Here is a 22,214-nt window from a genome sequence, read left to right on the forward strand (position 1 = left end):
GGGCCGATGAACGGTCTGCCACTGGCCCACGACGACAGCGACTGACTTGCCACCAGGGCGACCCCAACACAGGCAGCGGCCACCACCCAGCCGCAGGCAGGGCCGCTGCAATTCAGCTTTCGAGATTTGCCTTCCAAGCTGTGCCAAAGACTGCAGAGCCCCTCGCTGCGCCCACCATGCCCACTGCTGGAAAAGCAGCAAGGTTTAAATCACCTTGGCGAGGGGAAGGTGGGAGACCATTCCAGGCAATTCACCTCAGGGAAGGAAATTCCCAGCTTGTCTGGAAGGGGCTCGTCATCTTCAGCAAGTAGCTGGAGATGTCTGAACACACTGAGGCTTGTTCCTTTGATTCAGGTTCAAAAGTAAGTAACAAACATAACATCTAGAAAAAAAAAATCTCCAGTGCTATCCTTACAGCACAAAAACATACCTAGCTTTTTCCTCTCAAATAATTTATTGGAACTTCTCCAGTAGACTGTAATGCACAGACGTATGGGAGAGACAGCAAATATGCACAGCACCATTACTTCCTCAGCATTACCTGTTACAGATCTTTTTAGGAATCAACGTGCACCTCCTCCCGCAACTAAAAACATGCACTGCATCACCTTCTAAAAAGCATTCATTTGGTAAAAGAGCCTCATATCTAAGTCTTCTGAAGAACAGGAACACTGAAAATACCTTACAGATGTTGCCCTAGAAAAATAACATTTCCAAAAGGTTAGCTAAAAGTTGTTACTGGGGAAAAAATAAAAAGTATATTTACCTACACCATAAACACAAAATGCTGTGTTAAATAGGGAAGAATCATCAAAGCACCCTGGCGCTGTTCAGCAGCTCACTAAGAGACTGGGGTAACATCTGCTGCACGTGGACCACTCCTGTATCTATTCTTCAGGGCACCATCTGCATGCAGCCTAGCAGTTCTTCTGCAATATGATACATACATTGGTTTAGAAAAGTAAGATCAAGGCTGCTTCAGGTCTACACTAGAGAAGGAAGAAGTAGTGCCCTTTGTGCTTAAGGGCAGGGTCACAGTCTGACTGGGCTCCCCCCAGGTCCTGCAGAAATCTTTCAGCCAGAGCAGTTGCAGAAAAAAAGCTCCATCTTCTGCACAGACCAGCCCTACCTTACAGCAGCGATATCATTTTGCTTGAGAAGCACAGCCATTCAGAACTCACGTGAAATACTTTGAAATATGTACTTACTACTGCTAGTGGTTTCTTAACTAGCCAAGATGAAAAACAGCAATGAAAGACACAAAGCCAGTACTTGCAGCCACTGCTTTTCCAGGTTTCTGACTCCGTATAGATTTCAAATGCCACAGAGAGAAGCAACAGGAGGAGGGAATATTTGCTTTAACTTAATGCCTTTTAACAAAAGGAAGAATGGAACATTCCTAGTGGTGCTCAGTTTTTACAAAAGCTTTCGTAACTGAAAGCAATCATATTTCTCAAACTACAAATGTGGAGCCTAAACCATAATCCACATAATCAAGGGCTTCTTTCATTTAAGTATATTATAATCGCTTAAGTCACCACAAGTTTATTCAGGATTAATACCTTTTATTCTATCTGATAGTCTTTAAAACAGCCTAGATTTAAATGGTTTAGGCAGTAAGGCTTCTCTGACTAAGTTTAGAAGAACCGTTTCACTACTGCATCAGCCTTCCCATGACTTCAGCTGTAACACATTAAAAAATACTATAAAAATACAGTACATAAAACTGTAAGTGAACATTTCCATGGGAAAAAAGAGACCATTTTATTTTACAAAGACCTGATTATGTCTGAAATCACAGAGAATTTTACTAAAACATAGCCTAGCCTCTTCGTGCTACTGAAGCCTAATTCCATCCAGATCACTGAAAGTTTTGAAACATACAGTAATAACCAGTACTACAAATGAAATCACTCGACAGATTCTGAACGTGCTACATAAGAAACGTGATCTAGTCTCCCATGAACTGTCAATAGCTTCCTTCCGCACCAGCTGAAACCTTCAAGCAGTCTTCAAGGATAGCTCAAAGAAGAGTGCACTGCAGCAGTCGAAGCCTGAGACGTGAGCGCAGCTGGGCAAAACTGGCACTATATTTGAAAAATGTATTCAGTAAGCCACTCACTGGTTAATTCATAAAACTATGCTCGCCATTCATTTTAGGCCCACAGAATCATACACACAAAAGCAGATTTTGGTTAAAGCAGCATTTATAACAATAAACAAGAGTAGACAAGAACAGACTGGTTTGCACTGATTTTTGTTGTTTTCAGTACAGATTAGCATTCTCTCAGTTTGTTGTTCATCTGTCTTAAAATGAAATCAGGCACTTAGCAAATGAATGAAAAGCCTGTCTACATCAATAACTTTTGGTGAAAGATGGTTGCATTTTCTTCCTTTTAGAAGAAGGAATAAACCTTGAAAAGCTGTATGTTCTCTCCCCTGCAAAAAAAACAAACCAAAACAACTCCCAGCCCAAAGCAAACACGAGTTCCCCTGCCTTACTCAGACACACCGATGATATAACATGTAGTGGCGGTCCGGCTCCCTCAGTGCTGAACCAAAAGGTCCTGCGTTCAGAAGGGCAGACACAGCATGCAAACGCTCAAAACTGCATCACCACTAAAATGGCACGCACTTCACTCAGTATATTTTTATGAAATAGAAACTTAATTTTCAAATGAGCAATCTAAAATACAGCAAAAGCCGATAACTTCATAGCCACGGGACTACCCAAAGAGGACAGCCAAGTGAGAAGTTACAAGAAACACAGAAGCATCACCACTGATTCAGAACACATTTAGTAGTGGTAAGGGTGTCACAGTAATCTGGCAACTGAGTATTCCGTTAAGAACAGAGTCCCTTTTCCACCATGCAGATCACTGTCAGACTAGGCCAGGCGGAGGAAACAATGTATTAAAAGAAAACAAACAAAATTGAGAACCCTGAGCTGAAATTAATCAACGACAGGGAAGACTTCTCACAAAGAAGTAGACACTAGTATCTCATCTTCACCTCACTGTTTCACTCACTAGTTGATACAATGAAAAAAAAAAACTTGCACTGGTTAAAGCGAACCATTCACTAAACCAATCAAAATGTTGTAAATAACGCCTACCTTGCGAGCATGCTGCGACTACAGCAGTCAATACTGCATGTTGTGCGCGCTTTCCCTGCAACTCCAGCGTTCTAGCATCTCGAAAATCAGGACAGCCTCTTTCTGCCAGAAGAGGATTCCTCCCGTGTACCTGTCTGTGCTTACTCCATGAAACGCACAGAGAAATACTTCTGTTTAAAAAGCTCAAGTTCTTAACTCCTAACAGATGTTGGCAAGCCCAGTTCCACAATATACATAACAGAGTAAATGACAAAGCCTAGGGCCTTTTAACACCAGTACACAAAGAAACATTTTCTTGCATTACTGGGAGCATAATCAGTACCATGCCTTTTATGCTTACGGAAAAAATGATCTATGACTCAAGATAAGGTGGTGGGGGGGATACGTTGGCTATGCAAATATCGTGCCTAAAATGTATTGGAAAAATCTGCATCACTTTAATGTCAAAAGACAAAGTTTTATGTTTTCCTTTTTTAAATAAGCTTCATTCATTGCAGTTTTCAAATAAACATAAAAAGAAGCAGCTTATTTTTATTCCACTAGGCTGCAATCTTGCTGCAGATTGTCAAAAGCCAAGTATCACTACGAGGGACACGTGAATAAGGCAGGTGAACAAAATCCAATCTACAGGACCAGCTTCGTGCCTTCGACAGGAGTTAGGCTGGGCTGGGTCTTTGGCGGCACAAAGGAGGTACTCACGGAACAGCAAGGTGAGGCATGACAGAAACTGATCGTTCAGCCTAAACCGAGATCCCGCTTATGTGCCAGGAAAGCATCTTGGGGGAAAAAATGCGGGGTGTAAGCACTGAGCTGAGCCTCGCTGAGCGAGTCGTGCCACCTAACCCCAGTGAGCAGTTTCTTCACGTGGGTCAGCGAAGCACCAAGTCCAAGGCCAGCGTACCGCTCTTCCTTCTATCCAGAAAACCCTTCTCCCAGCTACCGGCACTGATTTTTACAAAGAGAAGTAAATACGTGTCACTGCCACAGCACGCACTGGGACACCTTCTCCATCCCAGACGGCCGCGCCGCCGGCGCTGCGGGTGAGATCCGCACGACACCCACCGCCGGCTACGGGCTAGAAGGCAGAGCTGCCTGCGCAGCGGCACGTAGTCCTCGCGCTCATCTCTGAGGCTTTAATTCCCTTCTGGTGAACGAGAAGAAGTTAAACCCCAGCAGCAACACCCGCGAGGCCCTCCACAAACGCCAAGCGCGTTCCCGGGGGAGCTGGGGGGGGGGGCGCAGCCGGTTCGGCCCCAGCCCCTGGGCCCTGCGCCCCCCGCAGCGAGGCGGCCGCGACCCCCGGGCGGTGCCGGCAGCGGGGCGGCCCCGCGGGCCCCACCCAGCGCCGCACAAAGGGCGCCCCGAGCCCCGAGCCCCGAGCCCGCCCCGCTCCGGCCGGGCCCCGCCGCGCAGCCGGGCGCTGAGGAGCGGGGGGCGTGGAGGAGCCCCCGGCAGGGCCCGGCCGCGGGGGGCAGGCGGGAGGCGGCTGCCCCCGGCCCAGCGCCCGCCGCCCCCGCTACCTGCTCGTCGAAGCGGTTCACCACGGCCTGCACCCACTCCACCGGCTTGTGGGCCGCCATGGCCCCCCGCCCGGCCGGCCAGGCAGGGGGCGGATCCCCGGGGGGGGGGCGGCGGCGGCGGCGGCGCGGGGCGAGGGCGGCGGCTGCGGATCCCTGGCGCGCTCCGGGGCCCTCGGCTGCCCGCGGCCCTCAGCGCCCGGGGCCCGCCATGACACCACGCCGGAAGCGGGAGCCCGGCCGCCCCCGCCCGCCCGCCGAGCAGCAGCGCCGCGGCCGCCGCGCCAGGGGGAGCGCCGAGACGCGGGCGGCGGCGGGCGGCGCCTGCGCGGCCCCGGGCGAGCACCGCGCCTGCGCCCGGCCGCGGCTCCGCGCCTGCGCCGCGGAGAGGCCCCGCCGGTGGCTGAGGGGCGGCCGGGGGCGGCTCCGGCTGCCTTGGGACGCCGCCGCGGCGACCCCCGGCTGTTAGCCGCCGGTCGGCCTGCGGAGCCAGGGGGAGAGCGGCAGAAAGCCCCGCGAGTGAAAAAAGCACCGAAACGCGGCAGCTTTTCCTCAGAGCAGCCGGCTGTTCCGGGGGTTTCCCTTGAAATCGGTGAATGAGCCCGCTGCGGGCGGCGTGTGGCGGTGCGGGGGCCCTGCCCGCGTCCCCCTCAGGCGCCAAGGGCGAGGCCGGCAGCACGCCTCCCGCACCGGCACCGCCTGCGGGCCGGGGGCGCGGCTGCCGCTCCTAAAGAATAAAAAAGGTCGTTTAATAAACAGCTTATTTCGTGCTTTTGTTACATCTCAAGAGTTCACCGCACAGCTACGTAACGTCGCACGCAGAAATGCCTTTTAAAGCTCGTTACAGTCCCGAGCCAACTGTTTGCTCTTCGTGACTCAGGAGAGTCGGATATGCGGAGCGCAGGACAAATAAACAGCCGCTTCCAGTTTCCTTCTTGGGAATGTTAATTTGTTTTCCTTCTGGGCAGGCAGGAGCACAAAATAATGCCCTTCCGTGCTAGAGTCGTGTTACATTTCTGGTGATATAAGTAAATGGGCAAATCGAGGTAGGACTTCCTGAACGTAGGATTTGAAATTGACAAATGCATAGCAAAGAACTGAAGAATGAATGGACTTTCTTTTTTTATCCTTACTTCCAGGTCCAGATTTGCTCAGACTGTGCCCAGACGATTAATTTTCTTTGTCTGAAGCATCATGAATGCAGTGTTTACACTGACTGTCACAAAGCACTTTTAAGATATTTCAGACACAAAAAGAGCCTTTCCAACTTGCCCTGCTGTAATCTGCAAATCCGTAATTCTCACAGTAGGGACAGAAAGGGGCAGGGAGTGCAGGCCCCTTCTCTTCCAAGACAGAATCATTCTGATGAAGTACACATTATTTATTTTTACTTCCAAAGTTTATACGTGGGGTTTGATATTGCCAAATCCTTTCTGTGGGATGTAATCAGGCCATTACGCTACAGTGTGTTTAATATGTTCTGACATAACATAAATATACAGCTATGTATGTCATGTATGTTGAAAGAGTGTACTATATGATAAACTCATCTCAGTTTTTGCTTAATCCCATTTCTTCAGTCAAATTTGAAACATTTGCTAAACAGATTTTTGAATCATCAACTTGAATTAGTAAATTAAAAAGTTATCAATCATCTTACTATAGGGTAAAATAAAAACTGAAAATAAATCCAGCTGCTGAAATGAGGACATGTCTCATTTTCCATTTGCCCAAATGTGGAAGAAAATCTCAAAACACTATTTCAAAAACAATAATACAAGCAGCATAAAATTAGGTGTTTGATTTGTACAGAGAGACTTCTTAGACATTCCTGAGCCAGTATCTGTGATGTAAATAACCTACAGCAGTAGCATCAGGAAAAACATTTTAGCGTGTAATCAAGACGGAATTGAGCCTAAAATACAGCACTGTGGAAAAACATGGAATTAGAGGAATCATCCAATACTATCTTTTGCCAACCTTGTCTAGCTACTGTTTAAACCAGGAGGGATACTGCTTTTACTCTGCTCAGCAGGGGCCTTGCTTTGGCTTGGATACTGTTGCTGTTATCGTAACACATATATTCTGAGGTAACTTTCCCTGTAAATAATGAACAGTGGAATTCCTCTAATTCAGAATTACAATGTGAACAATTCCATTGCATTCTAGCAACAACTTCATAGCAAGAATTTGAAGAAGCAAATGTTTTATACAAAGATTAAAAAACTATCACAAATATTCTACTTAAGAAAAAAAAAAAACAATTAATTGCTTGAAGAATAAATAGTAGTTTTCTGTCTGTAGACCTTGTGGTACTACCTTTCAGGAAATGCAAAAAGCATTCTGATTTATACAAATTGTGAAGTCTAATATTGGGCTGTTAAGTGCAGTGAATTTTGCATTATTCATTTGCCATCTACAATAAACTAGTTGTGGTGTAAAGGCTATTGATTCCTTTGCATTAGAGTGCATTATAATGGTCAGCATCAATATATTTCAAAAATCTTTTTAAAACTAAATGTTGAATTATGTTCTAGAAAAGACTGCTAATGTATTGGTTATATACAGCTTTACATCCCAAGCAAACCTACGTGATATGGATATACATTTGCTTAATTTTCAAAATCTTAGCTGAGTTGGACGGAGAATGAAGCTGGTCACTGGAACCTTTTCTAATCATACTTTCAGACAGCCCACATGGCATTTTTCTAACTGTGTCCCAAGTAGCAGCTATTATTATTCAGGAATTTTGAAAATTTTCACAATCTTAAAATGTGAGCTATTTTTGTATGACTCTCCAGGTAAGCACATAAAGCAGCTAATCGAACAGACCAAGTATCAGTGTTTCCCAACAATAAAGCACACTGCTGTATGCACACAGCTATGCATACAGCCAGCGTGCACACAGAAGCACAAGCAGAGCACTCCCTCCGCTGCCAAACCTTTCACATTCCCAGCAGACAGCACTTCTGGGATTGCTGAAGGCACCACTCCTGCTGGGCCACTCCTCCCTGAATCTGTCAAATCTTCATTTTCAGCTGTTTATATATTTGACCTCTAAGTACCGCACAGCAATTGGGCAGCAATAATATCTACTTAAGGCAATACAGCCACAATCTTCATCGGGATCTCTGCCTTCTGCCAAAATCTAAACAATAATAATTCACTGGGGGGTGGGTAGGGGGGCAGGAAAGGGCTTCAGCTGACTGATATGTGTATGAAAAACATGCCTCAAAAAGCCAGAAAGAAACCAGAGGTGACGAGGTTAGCTGAGAGAGAGGCATCTTGGGAACTCTTGACTTTAGTATAAAAGATTTCTTCCCCTCAGAATTTCCTAAACAAAACAAACAGTGCTTCTTCCTGTTTCTCATAGTGCAAATCTGTTTTCCCAAAGCAAATCTGTTCCCTAAAAGCAAACACGACTTGCTGCAGTCTTCCCACATTTTGGGGGGGGGGGGGGGGCAGAGGAGGAGCTTCAGAGGTTGAATGGTGACATTGGAAATTCTCAGAGAGTTTCCCCCAAACTCTTTGGAAAATTCCAGCCACAATTTGGTCAAGATCATTCTTTCCCAATGTTCTCTGCTTCCTTTTATTTTTTTCCTCTTCTTCCTAGGTTCAGTACAAAGTGCCCTGAATCCCATGATCCTAGAAATTACCTACTACACTATCCTAGAAAAAAACACAGTGGCCCTACTGTTATCTTTGGTGCTAGGCCTTGTCTGCTGGACAGATGAAAACCTGCAGCATTTTGCCCTCTAACAGGCAGACTCATGGCAGTTTATAACTGCAAGTTAGATTTTATTTGAAGAGAAATCATTCCAAGTTCCCTGGCTCCAGATAAATTCTGAGCTGCGGTACCATTTCTTTAGCAGCTCTGGACCATCTGGTGCTTCTTGGTTATTTTGGTGTTTTTTTTTAAGACACTTTAGTAAGAATTTCTTAATGCACTTCCTTAAGCTTAAATGTAAACTCAAATAAGAAATTACAGCCCAAGGCATCCACAAAACTACCCCACTGTTTCATCAGGCTTTAGATTGAATGTTGCTGGTTTTTCCTCACTAAAAATTTCCCTTTGTGGCTGTCAAAAGTGACAATAGTGGTAGGAGTCACACGTAAGAGAAAAGCCCCTGCTACGTCCTCTGCTGCCTCTCAGTATAGGCTTAGACCTCCTGAAATGTGAAGAGCCAAGCCACTAGAGTAAGAGTTGGGAATTTATCTATGCGGGAACAGTCCCTCTCATGATGTTTCCAGACACTCATGATTCTAGTCGAGCCAAAAAAATGCCACTTGAATCACTTCCTTGGAGGTATTTTGGCACTTCTGCTTTTTGCCTGAGTAGGAGGATGGGGAACCAGATGAGAAAATCGAGGCACACAGAGATTTGCCTTCCTCTGTAAGGCACACGTTTGATCTCAGTTCCTGATGGATGGGGTAGTGTTCTGGAGGAAATGTGCCAAACCTGGGACGAATGGCAAAAATATTTCCCTGCTCTTTGTAAGTGAAACTAAACAAACAAACTTCAGCTAAATGAGGAAGGAAGGAAGGGAGGGAGGAAGAAAAGGATCTGCCAAGTTTTTAGTAAAAGGTGACTTAATACCTCTAAGCTACAAACTCCTTAAACACGGATTTTAATCTAAGAGCTGGCAGGCTCCCAACGAAAGCTGTTCAGCCCATCCGGCAATGCCGCAGCTCCTTCTCCACTGAAATAGTTGGTTCTTTCACCCACTTTTTGCACGTCTCTGAGAGGACACTGCTCCAACAGGTTTGTCCATTAGAGGGCATTAGAGGCCACTAAAATCCCTGAAGTTTGAACTAAGTAGAGGAGAACAGACCATATTTATTTTTGTTTGATAAAGTAATGGCGGTTTTTCTTTTTTCCTTTTTTTTTTTTCCCATTACATTTACCTTATTATCTCGCCTGAAATGCGCGGGATAGATTTCCAATGTGAAGAAACTTTTCCTGAAAGATTAAAGCCAAGGATTTTCTTTTGTATTCTCTGCTTTCCAATTTCTCCCTGACTTGCACTAGGATCTGTTCAAAATGAGCAGAGCAAGCGAATGAACTAACTAGATTAATGGTAATCACCAGATGATGGATTATGCTTTAGAGACACTGGAGAATCTACACAAAATACTCATACTGGAATTTCAATGTGAGATAGTCTAGTCAGCATAGGATAATTAAAATTGTAGCACGTTATTTCACACAGTCGATTTCTAAAAGCTGAAATTTAAAGGCAAATATTTTCTGTTCCAGTAGAAAACTCATTTGGATGCAAAACACCAGTTTAATCCCTGGCACTTGTGCTGATATGAAGAAATAGTACATTATCACGACATCATAATTAGAGCTCATATATTCTCAAGAAAATTAATGGATCAGAGTATTTTCTGAAACTGAGGCTTATGCCATATATTGGAAATGGATAAAGATATATCAAGTTAGTGTCTGCCATTTTGCCTTAGAGGTATAAAACGAGCTCTTTGTCAAATCTGAGGTGAAGTTTGATCACAATGACTCCTAACGACTCACTCTTACAGAAGAGCAGGACTTCATGCACAGAAAGCTGGAGGTCTGGAATATCACTGGGATGAGACCAGGAGAGACAAAAAGTCTGTAGGAGCTGCCAGCCAGTTATTAACATCTGTGCTCCCTCACTGTAAGGTGTTCTCATTAGGTTTGGTCTTTCAGGCAGAGCAATTATGCTTTACCTCCTAATTACACTGAAACACTTCAGCATTGTTTTTCTCCATAGCAAATCAAGAATATTGCAGATATAGCAGCTCCACTGCCGGGAAGGTGCAGGTTGACTCCCCACCATCTCCCCATAGATGATGTAACTATAAATAACACAAGCTTTTACCTCCTTCTCTTGGGTGTGCTGTGATGAATCATTTTCATGCTCTTAATCTTTACCTGTACCTTACATTGCTGCATCCTGCTGCAAGAAACTGCAGTGACAGTAGTTGTGCTACGAGCTCTTGGATGATGGAGTTCCCATAATTAGGGGCTACAGTCTGTTCCAGTCTCTGCCCACAACCAGTTGATTGCCTCCTCTTGCTGATTGTTCTTACTCTGCTTACGTTTACATTGCTCAGTGTGGGGTCTCACTTGGATATTCCTTCATGTTTGGTCAATACACCCACTGATTCATCCAAGACATGTTCCTATTCTCAAGCACCATGTGTGTATCCATCCACAAGCATCGTTCTTGAATCTGTCAGCATTGCTGTCTGATGCCTTTTAAGCAAAACCTGCTACATTTGCACAGCTTCTGTCTCTCTTGGTGGCAAAGCCAGTTACCTGCTGGGGGTACACCCTCCTGCAGCACAGCCCACTTGGGAGTGTGTAAGCTCTTCCTGCCTGGTGTTTTGCCGGCTCATCATCCCTTCTCCCTTCACCTTGCTTACAGTCTCCATCTGCTCTGTGTTCTGCAGTGCGTGCCCTGCACACTCTTTCTTCTGTAAGCAATGGTCATTCTGGGTAGTGCCTTGTCCTTACTTCACAATGCAGGATTCCTCATAAAACTGTATTATATTTGAGTGCTCTTCATAAAGCTTTCCGGTGCCTTGTGATCAGACTGTACACGCATACCTTTGGCACAAAGGTGAACTAGATGAAGTAAAGCTGTGCCAAAGGCTACTCACACCCAACAAAACCTACCCAACAGGTCACAGATGAATGCCCATCACTCATATAAACTGTGAAATTAAAACAAGTTCTTAAATAAAACGACTTGCCTGGGGACATAATAAAAGACTGGGCCTGATACTTTTTCTTCCCCTGGCACTCTATAAAACCCAGTGCAGTTTCCGTTAACATCAGTGGAATTGTTTCTCAGTTAGATCAGCTGATTTTAGATCATAATCACACAGTCTCAGAGCCAGGATTTGGATTCAACTACATCTGCACATTAATAAATCATATCTTTTGCTGCAGTCTGAAGTCTAAGCTCTGCTGAATACTAGCATTCATACCATGTTTGGTTCAGTAATGACAAAATGGCTGGTATCAGAAGCATATTATTTACTTCCACAGGTATAAGCCAATGGTTTAATGAAGATCTGCATAAATTAACAGTTGGTCCAGCTGCACTGTCATTTTAACCTAACCACAGACACTTGTGCCGCATGCAGAAATGCCACTGGGCCACCTCCCTCACCAAAGACTGCCTTCTTCTCCCCCTCCCTCTTCTTAAATAATCCGGTGTACAAGAGGGGCTGAAGAGGGAAAGGAGAGTGTCTGGTGGAAAGATAAGTCTTTAAGAACTGAGAGAATCCCAAGACTGGAATTTTGCGTTCTGCTTCTTAGACAATTTTTGTAAGCCTGATGTTAGCTTGTATCAATTTATGAATATAAAGACTCTCTGTTACCCAACAGTTTTTACCAGCTGCTCTATTTCCTTCCCATGAGTCATGCTATTAGCTTATGCTGTCCAATTTAATTTCAACTGCTGCTTAAGCCCACGTGAATTTCTCTGAAATAAAATTTTTAAAGCTAATTTAAAATACACACCAAGTGGCTCGAATGTAGGGAGTATGGCACTGCCCTGTGGATACAACCCATGGCAGTTCGCTGGGCTTCCAAATATGCTGAACAGCAGAGTCCTCAGCTGCGGTGTCTTAGGGGTACTGTTAAATGGAGCTGAAAGCTGAGAATGAAGCCTACAGTGCGTCACCTCTAGGACAGTGAAGTAACAGTACTACTATTTGAAAATCCATAAGGAGAAACATGGGAAGGTGAATTTTAACTCAACTGCAAGTAATTAGACTTGAGGGTGATCCTTTCCCTGAGTGATAGATAGAAAGGTAGATAGATAGATAAATGGGCTTTTGCTACATTTACAGGTATTTGCAAAACAACCAGGTTCTATTTTTGCTACTGTCTTGGAAGGCGTTGCTATGTTTGGCACTGTGCAATGCTGTTATCAGTGGCAAATCGTGACCTGACTGCGACTAATGTCAAGACCTCAGTCTAAAGTAATAATTAACTGACTGCCTGCTGCCTCACAGCAAAGCCTTCCTTTTGTGGACTCTGGGAAGCAAAGCACAGGCTTAATGTGACACTTTCCATCAGTTCTTCTTTTGGATAGATAAACCCACAAAGAAAAAAAAAACAGTAGGAATGATCTGGTGGACATGTCGAGGGGTGCTTCCTGTTGCTGAGAACACTGGGCATCTAATTATTTTTAATCCTGAAAGCAACAGCATACTTGGCACTGTGAAAGACCCCCAAGCCATTGCCCCCTTGGGAACACTATGTTTACATTTGCAGTTTCCTGATAAACTCTTGGCTGGTGCCCAACCATGGATCCAGTCTTTCTTCTTTATTATTGTTAGAGTTAACTGGCCACGTGGACAATGAAACTATTGCAGAATCAAACTGCTGGCCACCAGTAGTTATTGTTGCCCTCAATTTGGTCCTGAGCCTTTAAGGAGCTGGGCACTCATTAACCCATTGTGCAGATGTACTCCTTTTTTCATTATGAGGGTAGTCTGGCAGTACTGCAGGTCCATGGATTTCCTAAATACCATCATATGACTTAAAAGCACAGTGAAACAAAGACATCACCTCTGCCTTACTTTCTATCCTAACAGGGACTGAGAAACAAGAAGAAAACATTCCAAAGCTGCAAAGGGCAGGGAAAAATGCCAAGCTCTTTCTAGAGTATGTAGTATGACAGGAAAAGCCAGCTCAAAAAAAAAAAAAAAAAAAAGAGAGAGTAGGCAAGAGGAAAAAATACTTCCTAGCTTAGCAAGAAGGGAAAAGAAAGGACAAAGTCTCAAATGTTTTCTTCTGTTACACCTGTCAAGCATGTGAGCTTCCCCCAGCTTAGCTCTCTAGTGGAATTACACTTCAGATATTTTGCTCTATTAGACTGGAAGAACAGAAGTGGTCAATGTATCTTGTCCTCCCATACGCAGAAATAGTTACATTGGTATAAAAGTTTATTTCTACTCTGGAAAGCAAAAATATTGCACAGTCCTGTGCATTTTTACAGCAGTGTAGCTGTTATCTTTATCAGAGCTTTCAATGGCATATTGATTTAAGTTAAAAAAAAACAAACAAAAAAACCTTTCTTGACACAGCCATGCTAGCACAACCGTCAGACACAGACCGAAGGGGCACTGCCGGGGCTGTCCTGCTGAGCAGAGAGCTCACCAGTCTAGCACTGAGGAGAGTCCTGTGGCAGTTTATAGACTGGAAGCTGCACAGACACAAACTGGGCACGAGTGTCTGTCTGCGCAGCCTCCACGTGGCAGCTTTATCCCATTCACACCCAAGTTGTGTGACACAGCTCTTCACTACCCAGTGTGCTCTTTGCATTGCAGTATCTGGTAAGGGCTCCCCCGAAACCTTGATCCCTTTACATAAGGTGCTGTACAATACAGATTGAAGAGAAATCCCTCTCTTGAAACCTCAACAGACAACACAGGCAAAAGTTGAAAGGGCAAGCAGAAGCCCAGAAAGCTGGTATGACTAACTGCGCGGTCATGCAGCAAGGCAGGAGCACTGCCATGAGCACAGCGTCAGCCTCCTGGCTCCTCCTTCAATGCCTGTCCTGTTAGATCCTGTTAGAAGGCTCCATCTCGTCACCAGATCCTCAGAGAACAGCTTGATTGTCTCTAGAAGGATACCAGTTTGGAGCTCAGCAGTATTAGTAAGAATTAACACTAATTTGTAGCTTCTAATTTGCTCAAAATAGCATCAAAAGTGAATTTTCCCATTTTTATTTACTACTGCACTGGAAGGTACTGTACCACGAAGATCTACCCTCACATTACTGCACTGCTTGACAACGCCAGCAAACTTTACTTTTCCAGAGTCAGTATCCTACAAAACAATGCAAGCTGTTGTGTTGCAGAACGGTGATGTGAGAGCACACAACGGCCACAGACCCATCGGTATGAACTCAGGTGACAGCTCCAATTTTTGTAACTTTACTTGGGGTTCTGTGAGGTGGTTACAGGGCTCGCCTGCTTTATACACCTTCATTGCAACCGAGGGTGTAATTGTAGGGAAGTTGTAGCAAGTATTGCAACCATACTGATAAAGCATGAGATACCCTCAGCACTACCAGGCAGGGCGAGTGGCACTGAGCACACGAGGCGTGCTGGCACTTGCTGCCAAGGCTTCGGCGCGCCCCAGCCGCCCGAGCAGCGCGCTGCCATCCCACAAGTGCATTCCCCAGCGCTCACTGCTGCACTGCCGCTGGCGTCCAAGTGCCCTGGATTAAAACTGCCTCGTGTTTGCCTACAAGCACTGCTACCAGCCTTCTAATTGCACTGTAAACCGAGCCTGGTGACACAGGATGTTTATACGGCACAACGTTACGTTGGTTCGTGACAAAGGCTTATCACATGATGCCACAGCGTTAAATCCTCGCTGCAGTCATCTCCTGCTTGTGGGAGCACAAAGTGCTGTTACCATCAGAGCACAGGACACCTGACTGAAGAGCAGAACTTACAGCCCAAACTCTAGCAAGCATGTTATTAACATAGAGTGTGTAACTAAATTAGCATATGTATGTATTTCCTGTTCGTGTCAGGATATAGGCTTAAATTTCAGGTCTTGCAAAAAAATTCTCTCTTTTGTTTGTCTTTATTTAACAGCAGCCTTTACCCACTCAAAAATCCAGTGACCAGACCATCTGCAGAACCAAAGAGGCAGCGTACAGCTGCTGTGAGACGAAATGTTCAGCCACAATTACAGTTGTTCTGCAGCCAATAAATCCATCTGTGGGTCTGAGCACGTATATCTCATCTCCCTGGGGATGATCATCCAAATGACATCTGGCAAAAAGGTAGGTTACACTCCCCCAAATCCTGCTTTGCTTTAGTGGGGAACTTATTGCTATTGCCAAGACTTATTATTATTATTATTTTCTGTACAATCTGTGACTTCCAGAGATACAATGAATGTATAACTAGACATCTCATCAGTCTCTTTTGGAAAGACAATTTAATGACAATGCGAAATAGATGCTAGGTAAACTTGAAGTCACACCTGTGTACAGACTGCCCAGTACACTTCTTGCATGAGATACTTAACACATGCTAACTTCTGTATTTTCAGTACTAATGGCAGCGCTGAGCTTTTACTTTTCGTGCTGCAGAGCTGCTGGAATAATGGAGCACATAATTACATCCAGCCGCGCTTTAGTGCTCAGATTACAAAGCCAGATTTCTGTGCCAGGCCTTCAGGAAGTAAGACGTGGGAGGAATCGGACAAATAACCTGCAATTATATTAATGCAGAGAGCAGGTCCTTCCCTTAAAAGCGATCGAATTCACTGAAATGCCTGTGTCTGGCTGATCACAGAGCCAGACATGACGCTTCAGCAGAGAAAAAAGCAATGCAGGAAGCAGATTACAGCAAAGGCAGTTCTGGTGCCTCCGCATCCAGGTCTGGTTAGAACTAGACGGAATGAAACAAAGCCCTCAGTGTGGAGGCACTGAACAGCACAAATATGCCTGTATTACTATCGCTTATTCCTTTACTTTACAGGAATGAGCAGTGCTCGCATAGGCCACGTCTGTTTGGTTACAGCTCTGCGTGCAGGAGGGGTGTGCGGCGCTACCGCTACTTCTCCTTCCCAGGCTGGTTTCCTTCCAGCCACTGCCACTGCCTGCAGCCTCGCACCCAGACCCGCCCAGAGCTCGCACGCGGGCACCAACCTGACACTGCTCAACTGCCGCTCTACAGGAATTTGAATAAAGCAAACAGAGACTGACGGGGAAGCCAGAACTGAAGACGATTTTACTGAAAGGCTCGACACGGCTGGCTTTTCTTAAAACTACATTATCATGTGACGGCATTACAACATACTGACTTTTCTAGACCAAGAGCTCCTTAGGCAGCCCGCAGTGTTTGCGAGAAAGGACAAAACTCACAGTGGGAAGGAAGCTCCATTAACCCTTTCCTATGAAAGGAACTAAACAATCTTTTTCTGAACACTGTTTTTACCTCTTGTTATTAATGGACCTTTGCTCAAAATCTTTATGGCTTACTTCTCTTCCCTTCAATTTTCTTCAGCTTGTGTTACCCCTGCTCTTCAATATGCCTTTCCTTATTGCTTCCTTTTCAGACTGCAAAGACGCTGAGAGATTGCACTCCTGGACACTTGTGCAACTGTGAAAATAAGTAACAACCTCTTGCAAAATTTGCAATAAGATACCAGGGTCATGTAAATAAAATCTCCCAAATAACTGCCAGATTTTATACAAAATCTTATTTTTCTAATCTTGTCCAATTCCTGTTCCCCTAACCTGTTTTTCCTTCTTCTTCCTTTGCCATTCTTTGATCCAAGATTATCAGCATCTATTACTAGTATGAGTTCTGAGCCAGTGAGATAACAGAGACTACTCTGTCACTAGTTAGCATTACCAACCCACCCCATATTTTATTCTGAATGTGCCTGCCTGGAGATATTCTGCACTCTGATTTACAGATGTGCTTGTGGGAATTTTCTTAAAAGCTGTGAGGTGTACATGTTTCCTAAGAAACAAATTTGGTCCTGGGGCACTGCTTTTGTTTGCCTTAATATCTCTCCTTATACTACTATTTATTCAAGTTTGTATTCTCATATTTACTTTAAGGCTCCTTTACGCCACTCTTACTCTATGTACACTGGGTAAACACAGGTGCACATTTTAGGTATGCTGTGAGAGGCTGCATTGCAAATAAGCAATATTGCTCTTATAGCTATTTCCCAGCATTTTAACAAGCCATCAAACATGGGAGCTAGGAAAGATCTTAAGAAATTATCTCGTCCAACCTCCAGCTGCAGAGAACCTCAATTTCTCTCTAACTCTTCACCTTTTCTGTAACCCTCTGCGTATTTTTCCTGCAGCAACAGGCCTGGATACAAAGCACACAAATATTTCCAAGCTCAACTCTACATCAGCTCAGGCCCACCTCTGATCCGTAAGCAAACACACTTTATCTATAAGCAACCTGCCCTTTCCCAACTCTGCCGCAGCAGGAATGCAGCCTTGTCCATTTCCAGGCAGAAGCTGTCAGACACAATCCTGTAGTTCTCCAAAATGCTGACTTTCTGCTCTTATTAATTTATTGATCTGCTTTACAGAATGTAGGTATTCAATCATTTCATTTTTCTTATTAAACTCAACTTGCTTCTCTATAAATTTAATTTATAGAAAAACTTCTGAACTTGACAAGGACACCCTTCATTTCATGCAATTGATTTTTCCTCTGCGTGCATAATCTGGCTAGTCCAATGCCAAAACACAGACTTCATAAAAAGCAAAAAAATATTCCTCCTACTGTAAACACATTCAGCAGTTTATTACTGACTACAGTTTAGGTTAGCATAAATCACTGTATGCTTCTGTTCCCGGCCAGATATCATATTAAAAAAATCAGGACGTATTTTTGTATCTACACAGAAGATACAGGACCAGAGCAGTTCAGAATATTCCCTGCTATTTTATCATCTGTTCCAGTCACTGTCAGCCAGCACGTAGCCCTCACTTTGACTTGTTATGTGACTGCTTTGACATTCCTCTGGTCTCACATCAACTTCCTAATCCCAGCCCTTTCAAGCTAATGCACGACCGCATCGAGCAGCGGGGAGGACGGTCGCTGCTGCAGACGTAAGGTCTGTGAGTCCAGCCCACGCGCAAGCAAGTGCTGAAGTGAGAATGCCAGGGACGGGTTCTGGTTCCTCCTCACCTGCCCAGCCCCAGCTCCCCCTACTCAGCAGGCTCTGGCTAGGACATTTAACTGCGCTGTGCTATCAGGAGCAGGGAATGAAAAGCAGGACAGAATAAGCCGTCCAAGAAAGGTCATTTCAAACGCGGCAGACAAGACTTCTTGCAGACCAAAACGTCAGCTGCACAGATCCTCCTGCTCCGTATCAAAGTGGAACAAACGTCTCCCCTGCCGGCGCTGTGGTGCTGGGAGCTGTGCGATCAGCCCGGCATGTAACAGGGTGTGGGCACAGCAAACTGGCTGAGGCTGCCCTGCTTTTTCTCTGTAATACAAAGACCCTTTTCTGCTATCATTGCTTAGGACAGTTCAAGTTCAACACGCTCATCATGACCTTCAGCCATCTGAGATAACAGCTCTGGTAGCTTCGGCGGGTAAATTTAGCGCAGATGTTCCTGACAGGCTCCCTGACGAGGCACAACACCCATGGCCAGCTTACAAAAAGGAATGGTTTTGAACCAAAAGAGAACAAACCCGAACCTGTCTCCCTCACTGCAGAGCATCTACTCCCGGTGAAAGTCCTGAACTCGCCACACACAGTAAGCCATCTGCTCTATTTATTATACCACAAAGATGTGGTCCAAAAATGAAAAAATCCCTAAGAGACCATAAGAATGCAGAGAAAAAATCAGTCTTGTCTCTCTCTGATATTCCATCTGTGCAGCTTTTCCCCAGAATCCTCTTTTAGCCGGCCCTTACAGATTAACCACTTGGGTACCAGTGATGGGTTTTCCAGTGTATGCTGTGGCGCTAAGGGCAGCTGATCTATTCTGGGATGTTGACGGCGCCTTCATCCCCCCCAGCCAGCACAACTGCTCTGCGGCTCTCTGCTCACTGCAATCCCTTTTTCTCTTCAACCCTCACTGCCCTCTTTCTCCATTCTGCTTTTCCCTTTCGCCTTCTCTTCTGCCTCCACAAACTCATGCTGAACTTTCTCCGACCCAAGGAGGCTCAAAACAAACAGAAGCTTGTGAATTATTAACAGCGTAGACTATAAATAGTGCATTTTTAATGACAGCCGGACCACCGGGATGCATGCACTACTGCACAGATCAGCTACTTGGCCTGATGTCATTACCCTGAAGTGTCCCCTCACCTGCCATTTGTCATGGGTACTCCACAGAAGAGCAACTGTGGAGAGGAGGGACAGAAGCCCTGGGCCTGAAAAGCACCACGGGCTCTTCTAGTACTTTGCCATGTATTTACACTCCTTGGGCTGATCTGGCTTCCAGAGGTCTGTGTACGATCCAAACAACCAGAACAGAAATGCAGCCTGGTGGTCCCCGAACAGAAACCCTCACTGGGACAGTTTGCACAAACTGAATGGGGATCTGCACAATGAGCAGAGCATGGGTGGAAACTGTGATCAATATTCTCTGCTGATCCATACTAGGATTCATTAACTGGAATGAACAACCTTTCCGTGGCAGAAACCTTCCAGCAGAAAGCCATAGCAATGGAAATGAAGCACCACAAGTGCCCTGCTGAGAGTCCTGCAAATGCCTGGAAGGCAGGAAATGCTTGACGCAGACACCTAGACTCGTTTTACAACTCCAGATAGAACGACAAATGCATACATCCCCATTTCTACACAAGCAGCACAGTCCCTTACTTGGAATGCACCCAGATTTCAGATGGATTTCCTAGTCCAGTCTGGTAACTGACTGAGTCAAAAAGACTTCCACAAAGCTGATTAAAAACACAAATCATAAATCAGTTAAAAAATTCACAGAAGAAAAAACAAATGCAATTTGTGTAACCAGATTCACCGTGTCAGTATACAGGAATGTTGAATAAGCAGATTCTGGTGTTTCAGCAGCCTGAGGAAAAGCCCCGTAACCTGGATCTTTGAAAGTATTTAAGACGGGCAGACAACAAAAGTCCTCTTTCATTTGTGAAAGCTTATAGCAGTGTGTAAAGTCTTGATGGAGAAAGATGGCACTGAGCTTATTAGCCTCCCAGCTGAACAGTGCTGTGCAGACTTGGCAGCTGCATCCGCAAAGGAGGATAATGGAAAACACATAAATCAGCCCTGAGTCATCTGCACGGTCTTACAGGCCCTTGCAACATGTGACTGTGTGGGGTACGCGGCCTGGTGCCACCCTTGATTCCACAGCTATGCCTCACCAGTAACCCGCAGCGAAAATCATCCAAAAAGTCATCCAGTTTGCTGCACTTACAAGGACAATAAGTATGGCAAGGACTCTGAGAAGCAAAGCGTGGATTCTTTCTCTCTCCAAGTTTTGACTGATTTTTAAAAAGATATGCTTTACCGGCCAGAACAGTTCAGTCAGCAGTGTGCAGACAGAACCCAGCCTTCCACCTCTGCTACCCTGGCCTCAGACATGAGACAACAGTCCTTCCAGGCAGGTACGAAGAGAGAAGGTGTTGGTAACGTCTCCAGGACAGCTTGTGACACCAAACAATTTCTAATGCACTTGCAAAAACCTGGGATTTTGCATATCACAATTTGTCTCTGTGTCCATAAGACACAAACCACAGCCTGGGAAGGTCAAAGACTGGCAGCTGGACCGCGGTGTTGTACAGGCTGAACAATGGGGTAGCTGCTGGAAACCCTCAGTGCTAGACAGTGCCCCAGGTTACACGGGATTCCTGTGTCACACAGAGACCAGACTAAGCAATCATCTCTTCTAGCCCTCGAATCTATTGCATGAATGAACAGAAAGCACACTGAGGAAGAAACACCAACTACTGAAGCAGAACTTACAAAAATACAGAAACTTACAGAAATAATAAATTGACAAATACTTTGCTTCTTTTAAAAAAGTGAGCAAGAAGGCCAGTAACATGGCAACAGCCCTACAAAGCTGTATAACTTGACTGCTATCTTTCCTGGCTGTAACAGCCCCCCAAGGTAAGCAAACAGAACCCAGCCTTATCCTGGCTGCAGGTGAGGCTCAGACCCCCAGGAGAACTCTTACAACGTGAGTCATCTCAGCTACGAGATGGTCTGGTTCAAACGTTCACAACTCATGTGTAACTCCAGGGCAGCATTTCACAATGGCTACGAATCTGCCTTGTTATGAGAAGTTGGGGAGTTACGTGGAGACAGCTGGTCAGGGCTTTTCCATCTGCAGGCAGCAGAGGATGGATAGAGCAGGAGCAGCGTTACGCTGCGAGGAAGCCCTGGGAAAGGTCAGTGCTAGGATGGGCCAAGAGAGTACCAAACAGACTGGTGTTAATCCATGCTAGTGTTTGGACCACCAGACATACTCAGAACTTCTTCCTGCTCCTTTCTTTAACACCGTTTTACTACATGATTTAAAAAATGGTCTGCTGGCCTTGATTACACAAGGGTAATATCTGTTGCTACAGCAGAATAGCTAAACCCTATGGCTATTTCAGTGTTTCCACCAGCAGGGCCACTACTTTGGAATGAAATCATAGTTATTAGCTGCAGTTAATTATACTACGTGTTGTCTTGAAGTACAAAGAGAGAGCATGGAAGGAAGACTTAGAAGAGGGGCAGAACTTAGATGTGCAAAAGGAGAATGGGGAAAAGGAAGGGGAAAGAATACACAGACCTTAAGACAAAACCACACAGAACGAGGTGGCCTCGGGGACAACAAGTAGTTTATGGGCAACCCCATTAACCTTAACTATACATTTACAAGTTGAGCATAAACCAGATCTTGCTGGATCTAGACAGTGAACTGTACAGCTTTATAACGAAACATCAGGAGAGTAGGAAAATCCCAAGAATTTTCCAGCTCCTGGTTAGGGAAGATAGAATCAAGCGTGCAGGTCAGCATCACACACACATTCTGCAATGCATTCACATAAGCTGTCGCATACTTTTTGTTTTACGTGTTGCCTTGCAGTCCCACAGT

The 22,214-nt window shown here is 45.1% G+C and overlaps 1 protein-coding gene and 1 long non-coding RNA gene across 7 annotated transcripts in view; one reads left to right on the plus strand and one right to left on the minus strand.

The window, feature by feature from the left end:
- The window catches only part of NF1 (neurofibromin 1), a 100,665-nt gene extending 95,803 nt beyond the window's left edge, over nucleotides 1-4,862 (minus strand). For 2 of the 3 annotated variants that reach the window (XM_050714800.1, XM_035561135.2), the window contains exon 1: nucleotides 4,636-4,767. In XM_050714800.1, the coding sequence (XP_050570757.1) occupies nucleotides 4,636-4,695 (60 nt within the window). In that variant the 5' untranslated portion in view covers nucleotides 4,696-4,767. Of the gene's footprint in view, nucleotides 1-4,635 lie in introns of all 3 variants that reach the window. The other variant, XM_035561132.2, reaches the window with a different exon arrangement.
- A 9,383-nt stretch (nucleotides 4,863-14,245) lies between these two features.
- On the plus strand, nucleotides 14,246-21,230 carry LOC118255147 (uncharacterized). Of its 4 annotated transcripts, none has more exons than XR_004780883.2 (3): nucleotides 14,246-14,550; nucleotides 15,247-15,437; nucleotides 16,141-21,230. It is a non-coding gene; the product is annotated as an uncharacterized LOC118255147 (long non-coding RNA). The 4 variants fall into 4 exon arrangements; XR_004780884.2 differs by having other exon boundaries at nucleotides 14,246-14,538; XR_004780885.2 differs by lacking the exon at nucleotides 14,246-14,550 and adding an exon at nucleotides 14,984-15,158.
- The last annotated feature ends 984 nt before the right edge of the window (nucleotides 21,231-22,214 follow it).

This window comes from Cygnus atratus, chromosome 20, assembly GCF_013377495.2.
Source record: "Cygnus atratus isolate AKBS03 ecotype Queensland, Australia chromosome 20, CAtr_DNAZoo_HiC_assembly, whole genome shotgun sequence".
NCBI lineage: Eukaryota > Metazoa > Chordata > Aves > Anseriformes > Anatidae > Cygnus > Cygnus atratus.